At 42.8% G+C, this 7,683-nt stretch overlaps 1 protein-coding gene across 1 annotated transcript in view; it reads left to right on the top strand.

The window, feature by feature from the left end:
* The first annotated feature begins 282 nt into the window (after positions 1-282).
* pard6a (par-6 family cell polarity regulator alpha) overlaps positions 283-7,683 on the top strand; it is a 28,800-nt gene continuing 21,399 nt past the window's right edge. Inside the window, exon 1 of the mRNA XM_085778263.1 lies at positions 283-735. Coding sequence (XP_085634389.1) covers positions 616-735 — 120 coding nt within the window. The 5' untranslated portion in view covers positions 283-615. The remainder of the gene's footprint in view (positions 736-7,683) is intronic.

Genomic DNA, 7,683 nt, shown 5'->3' with positions numbered 1-7,683 from the left:
TTTACAATAATGTATATGATTATAGGCTTCTCATTGGGCTAGTAAGAGTAGTCAGAGCATAAACTTGATCTTGCCAAATACAGAACCTGCATGAAAACTCGTTTGTTCCTAATTGTTAAAAAAAAACATAAAAAATATTTATAAAGTCTTATAATCAAATTAATTACTGGTTATATTACCCCAGCTCCTGTATAAGCAGCAGCCGATCAGTGGGCTGTCATTGTGCTGGTGGAGGTGCTGGTGGTGGTGTTATGAGGTCCCACCCCCTCTGCTGTGTCCTCCAGTCTCGTCAGGTTGGAGGAGGAGGAGGAGGAGGAAGAGGTTTCACTGGCTCCTCACATCCCATACTGGATCTACCGGACTCACTCCACCTGTCGCGGACGGACGGGGGATGTTGTTATGTATTCGCGTCGTAAGCGCGTGACAAGACAGGACGGCACGAGAGTCGCAAACACAGGCGCGAGCTGTGTTTTCGACGGAAAACGGGAGATTTAAAAACACACGCGCGCGTACAGAGAGAGAGAGCGAGAGAGAGAGAGCTCGGCACCTGTTTATTATCTGAGCTGTTTCCTCTCCCGCGGACAGAGGAGGGAATACCGAGCGTAATTCCAGTGGATGGTTTTATCCGCAGTGGCTGAGCCGAGCAGCCGAGCGGGGAGCAGGATGTCCAGGCAGCAGCAGTCCTACCGGACCCCGGTCAAACTCAACGACAACGTGGTGGAGGTCAAGAGCAAAGTGAGTATAGGGGTCTGATGGGGATGTTAGTGGTAATCAGATGATTGTAGCCTACTACTGGTTCTGGTTCACCGATGGAACCCCCCTCCTCTGCTGTCGACGACAGACGCGGTGTCGCTCTCTACAGACGCACCGACAGCAGCTGCGTTTCGCCGGTGATTCAGAGGAAATGCAGCGGGGTTGTTGTTGCTGCCAGGCGGCCTGGGTGCGTCTGTAGCCGACCCTGGAGCAGGAAACCAGACCCGATCCCTTCTGCTGCCGTCCCTTCTATTGCGCATTCATCCCGCCCCCCGTCTCCGTGTCGGTGCTGTTAAACCTCCGCAGTCTGTGTCGGTGTCTCTTTGTCTGTGGCTTCAGTTTTATTTTTTATTTTTTTTATCGTCCTCAGGTTGTGTTACTGTAGGACTGCAGTGTAGCGGGCTGTCAGTGCTGTGCAGCTGTGTGTCTGTGCTATCATCACCATAATAGCATGGCTGTTCCGCACATGCAGTGCAGTAAACAGTGCGGTGTGGAGGAGAGCAGCTCTCCAGCAGAGTAACAGAGTAACTCAACGTCTGACAGTGGACGAGCTGGAGCTGACATGTAGGCTGACTGCAGAACGAGGCACAATCATAACATTCAGTTCACTTCAAAGTAGTTTTAATATAATAGAGCGCCTTACATGTATTGCATTGTCAGTAATCTGTCAGTAATCTTTATTATTTGTTGCTGTCCCATAGAGTCTCAGTCAGATACATCTGAGGCAGTGTGTCCATATGTCCTCTGTCATGTCCTCCTCTATAGATTTACACTCCATTCTGTGCCCATATGTAATAGGACGGATCATTACGGGGAAACCAATCTGAAATTTTGAGTATAAAGTTATTATTATTTTACGATAATAGCCTAAAGTTGAAATTATAGGTTAGGTGTTGTCTTAGAGGGGAATGTCAGAGCATTTCCAATCTGTAAAATGAGGAACATTGAACATCCTGTTTTACTTATATGGCAAATAATGAGATACTGTACTACAGCTTATTACAGCGTTATTGTTTGTAAGATTGATTCTTCTTCTTCTTATATATCTTAGTTTTTTCTCATAATATGACTTCAATAGAATGCATATTTTCACTGTACATCAAAAGACAACATAATTTGTTCTGCCACCCTTTAGAATAGGCCTACATAAAAATTAAAATAGCACATATTCATACACACACACATAAACCAAAAAATCCTCACACACATCAATATACGCTCTACAAATTAATCACCAAAAGAGAGAAAATCTTGAAAATATATAAACAAAGCTTTAAAATACATGGCACATACTGGCTTTAAAAGCCGGCCATTTATCACAGTATTGTTTGTGAACTTGAGAGCATTATTGAACTTGTGTCATAATGGAGAGGCATCAGAGCAGCATAGCAGCAGGATTCTTCTGCTGCTGTCACCCTGTTTACACATGTGCATGTACAGAGCCTTTAAGAAAGGCAATCGGGGGTTTTATGGAATCCATGGTCATTTTCAAATGGAGATGTCACCTTATGCATTTTTTTATAATTGTACCAACATTTCAAAGATTGTCAAACAATCACACTGACAAACTCCTGTTAGGATGTTTTCATATTTTGTCCCTGTCAACCCTGAAAAACCAACTCGGAGGGAATCGTGAGCATGTATTTGTGCGTGTACACTCTGATCAGTCTGAACTGAACTGAACTGTTGCACTGAGATGTTCCGAAAACAAACCAACTGCCTGGATACTCCACAGTATGTTACTGTATCTGTATAGTCCTCAGTGTTTCCCTTTGAATGTTTTGTAGCACTGCGCCGTTGCTGTTGTGCCAGTGTCCATGAGGGCCTGTATTCATGCCACTCCAAATAACTTCAGATTCAGTTGCCTCTGATGGGATTTTTCACTTTGTCTTTTGTGTCTTGATTTACTGCTTTTGACATTTACTAATTTATCTGTAGAAATTAATATCAAAGTAAATAGCCATAGCGCAGAAAAATACTCACACCTTGAAAATTAAAAAGTTGACAGAGGCTTTTGCATTGAGATAAATATATTCTCTTAAAGGGACAACGAGGAGTTTCTATTTGGTTATAAAAAAATCTCACGTTAATGTGGATGAATCTACGTTACCCACACTTGTTAATGGGGCCATTTTCGATAAATACATTGTTTTGTCTCTATCGTTATTTTGTTATTATTAGTGGTGGTGGAAATGCTGGTCGAGCCGAGTCTCTTTACTTTCGGTTTCGTGGCGAGTCATGAGAATAACGCCGCCGAATCGCCGTTTATGGTCGGAACTACGACGGTATGTGATCGTCTTCGAACCTCTGACTTTAATTCTTGATGAATGAAAACATGAGTCTGTCTTGTGCCGGTCAAAGAATTTCATGGTGCACGGAGGCTCATAAATGTAGTGTGAAAACGCTTCGCTTTTCCAAAACTCCTCGTTGTCCCTGTAAGCTTGAAAGCTAAATAATAAGCATCACTGATAAGCTTTATGCTCATGTTCACCATCCTCCTTTCTGTTCACTTATTCAGTTAAGTGAGGTAGTAATGTCCCTGCAGCTCAGTCCAGCCTGTCTCAGCCTGTGAAGCCACTAGCTCTGCTTAAATTTCTGACTAACAACACTGGACTGGACACACACTCTGTTATGATGAATGTTTTGTTTAACTTGATTTTTAAACATAAAGAGCTCATCACATCTGATTTCGCGTTTGATAAAGCTGGATGAGGCCTTTAGCCCCGCCCACTACCTGCTGGCTCCAGGTGAAAGAGCGCAGAGCATCAAGATGGTTCGAGGAGGAAACATCAGAGAGACTCAGCCACATTCACACTCAGAGGAGGAGTCTTTGGAGACCAGAAACAGAGTCCAGCACAAGGTTTCATCTTTATTCACCCCGTCCCCACAAGTTGGATTGATTCCTTGCGTTTGCAACATGTGAATCTCCGGCTGTCTGAATCTGTTTTTTTTTTTTGGTTCATTGGTTCGTTGCAGTTTAAGGTGGTAACACTGACTGATCACATAGACGTTAACAAGGTTTAAGAATTGATTTTCAAAGGGTCTTAGTTCTTTTGTGTTCAAATTATGAGTTCATTAGAAAGATGACTCTGGTCTCTTTCTGGTCTACTTCAACACGTATGGAGCCTCAGTCCTTTTTCTGTTTACACTAGTTCCTCTGGAGCTCTCAGTCCTTTACTGCTGAGCATTATGGATACATGTCACCTGGAACCAGATAGCCACTGCTGTACTTGTCCTGCCACATTCCTGTGGTATTTGTTTAAACAGTTTATATATGGTCTACTGTATGACGTATGGTGGATATTTTGCATAGTGAGAGGGGGTGAGGTGGTATCTGTGTGTGGCAGAAAGGTGCCGTGTTATATCTGGAAAAGTACAGTACAGTAGTTGTACCCTCCACCCGCCCGGGGAGGAGCCTCACATTGTAAACATTTTGGGATTAGCCCAAATTTAAGGAGGTCAGGGGACATGCATCCCCATTCACAGCAGCTAAATACACTGATTTCCATGCCATCTGCACATCATTTGGGGACAACATGACACAAGATCATGCTCTTATAGTCATGTATCAGTAACACAGCTTAAAAAAGGTTGTAATTTCATCATTTCAGTCAGTATCACAAACTAAGGATAAACAAGGAAAGGGTGTGCTGGCCTTAAAGGGATAGTTCAACATTTTGGCAAATTGGCCCATTGTCATATCCCTATAGTCTTAGCAGTAGGTTTGTTACCTTTAATTGTCGGTGCAAGCTATTTTTAGAACGGCGGAGCAGAGCCGCGAGCTGCTCAGAGCTACGCTACGGAGGCTAATGGGATTTCTTGGTTTCCTTCATCAAACTCATCAAATACACAATCCAACAACTCCACAACACTGTGATGGACAAGTTGTGACCTGCACATTCACCACGCTATGAGATAATAACACAACGTTACCAGACAGAGTTGTTTGAGAGGGAAATTCATGTAAAACAGCTGATGCGCGTTGCCTTCAGGGACAGTTTTTCATCAAGCAGTCTCTGTATTTACCTCGAAAACAACTCTGTCTGGTAACGTTCTGTTATTATCTCATAGCGTGGTGAAAGTGCAGGTCACAACGTTTCCACCAGAGCGTTTTGGAGTTGTTGGATTGTGTATTTGATGAGTTTGATGAGGGAAACCAAGAAATCCAATGAGCCTCTGTAGCGTAGCTCTGAGCAGCTCACGGCTCTGCGCCGCCATTCTAAAAAAAAGCTTGCACCGACAAATACAGGTAACAAACCTACTGCTATGACTATCGGGATTATGGCAATGGGCCAATTTGCCAAAATGTTGAACTATCCCTTTAACTAAGCCATGGTGATACTGATTATGTAAATCCAAACATTCCTGAGTGACAGCAAAGCTGACATGAACACTGATTTTTAAAACATCTGTCTTTATATGAGCGACTGTTAAAAGGATAGTTCACCCAAAATTTAAATTGCACTCATTATCTCCTCCCCCTCATGTTGACTAAGGGCTGGGAGAAGTTTCAGAGTTATCTGTGGCTTCTCTGAGTTACAGGGGGTCTCGGCGTAGCAGTGCATGTCCATATAATGGTTGCAAATGGATACGTAACAAAAAGACACACCAAAAAACATCCAAATACCTCCATGCTGCTCGTATGTAATGTCTGTCTTGTATTGAAGCCCCGAAATGCAGTGCTGCACGGAGCCCCGCTGTAACTCAGAGAAATTTAAATTTTGAGTGAACTATCCCTTTAAGGCCTGTGCACATGGTCTGAATGACGACAGTATGCAGCCCAGCTGTGGAAAATACTCTGATGGCACCGACATTACACAACCATGCTGTTGCTTCACTCTCAAATGATACTGTGTAGTAGCATGTTATTACTGGGCACCAGTAAAAAAAAAAAAAAATTAAATTGAATATTCAAAAATCATGCACAATAGTTGTTAGAAGACTCTAACCAAGATATTGAATGGACAGATCAATCCTCAATTCCAGTCGGTGGTGAGTGGAGCTGCTGACACAGGTAATGATGATGCCAGATGAGTTAGAGGACGGAGCAGCAGGTCCCAGTGTGGTCAGCAACATACTGTATCACAGAAGAATATTAAACAAATGCAAATGTTCACACATATTTGTTGTTGGACATTCCAAGTCAGTGTATTTCAGATCTGTGGAAACACTGATGTGCATATGCACAGTCACTTCTCTGATGCCCCGTCTCTCTCAGATGAGCTGAGCAGCTTCTTTATCACAAACTGTGTTGACAAAGTAAAAATCCCTCTGTTTTGCCAACTCGCAGTCTGCACTCTGAAGCTGATCCTAGATAAGTAAAACACACCAAGCACAGTAAAGACAGGATCACTATTTGATCAGGTTTGTATTGGCCAATACTGCTCCATTAAGACATCTCTGCCTTTGTTATTTTATATTGTGATTGATTCAATTTAAAACAAACTATATGTGGTATTTTATTTAAACTGAGACCATGTAAAAGCAAACATTTAACACAGTGTGTAACTTCTGCCTCTAGACAGTGTCGGGTGATGTCATGAAATAACATGAGACCATGGGAGTTCTTCACCATCATTACTGTTGACACTGTACAGTCTGCAGGATCACTGCTGACCTTCATTTGGACTCTTTCTCTGAGAACTTATAAGCAGATGTTCGGTTTTCAGCAGAGAAATCCACAGAGGTGTCGCCCTCTTCTTTCATGACAAACACCACAGGATTAAACAAAAAAAAAGTTTGACTTCACTAGAAATGGCGCTAAAGAGCTGCAGCTGAGCTGTCCAACATTTACTCATATTTATCACTCACATTTATAACATACTATTTTTTCTGAATTTCTAACACACTAAATTCCTACGCACTGAATGTTGTAATCCTTAGTGTTTTTGAACCCATTTATTGAATCAGCACTCTTTAACCAGACACTTTTCACCTGGTTATATACAGCAACACATTTTCACTCACTAAAACACACAGTGCACAAAACACAGCAAAAAAGCTGTTAATGTTTTAGAGTATGTTATTATTGGTTTTTTTTAAGTATATTTTTTGGCTTTTCATGCCTTTATTAGAAAGAACAGTTGAGAGAGACAGGAAATGGGGAGGCAGAGAGAGGGGGGATGACATGCAGGAAAGGGCTGCCCAATGCAGGATTCGAACCAGGACCGCCTGCAGCCTCTATACATGGGGCGCCTGCTTAAAGGGATAGTTCACCCAAAATTTAAATTTCACTCATTATCTACTCACCCTCATGTGGACTAAGGGCTGGGAGAAGTTTCAGAGTCCTCCGTGGCTTCTCTGAGTTACAGGGGGTCTCGGCGTAGCAGTGCATGTCCATATAACGGTTGCAAATGGATACTAACTGTCTTCGTAACAAAAAGACACACCAAAAAACATCCAAATACCTCCATGCTGCTCGTATGTAATGTCCGTCTTGTATTGAAGCCCCAAAATGCGAAATTGTTCCGAAAAAAATTAAATAAGTCTATATTTCAAGCTTGTTTTGTAGTGGAACCTTCTCGAAGCTCCTCTTCCCGGTTTGTCAAATTTGGACGAACTGGGAAGAGGACAGACCCTGGTTCGTCCAAATTTGATGAACCCAGAAGAGGAGCTTCCTCTACCAACAAGCTTGAAATATAGGCCGAATTCCGATTCCCCCCTTAGCCCTAGCCCTTGGCCCTAACCCTTCGTTTTGCGCGTTCACGTGAAGTGGTAGGGGTGTCCCAATACTGGTTCAGACGAGGGTTAGGGGGAAGTGGTAGGGCTATCTGGCCCTCGAAACGGAGATTTTTCAGGGGCACACTACGGACCGAGGGCTATGACAAGTTTCCCAGAATGCATCTTGCGGCAACCCGCAGCTGTTTTATTTCTCACTGTAGCGCTTTTATTACGTCGTTTTGTTGCGTTTTAATATTTTTTCATGCGAGA

Source organism: Trachurus japonicus, chromosome 6, assembly GCF_045865225.1.
Source record: "Trachurus japonicus isolate A0001 chromosome 6, Traja_1.0".
In the NCBI taxonomy this organism is placed as follows: Eukaryota; Metazoa; Chordata; class Actinopteri; order Carangiformes; family Carangidae; genus Trachurus; species Trachurus japonicus.
The sequence above is the reverse complement of the archived record's forward strand: the minus strand, read 5'-3'. Positions and strand labels throughout refer to the sequence as shown.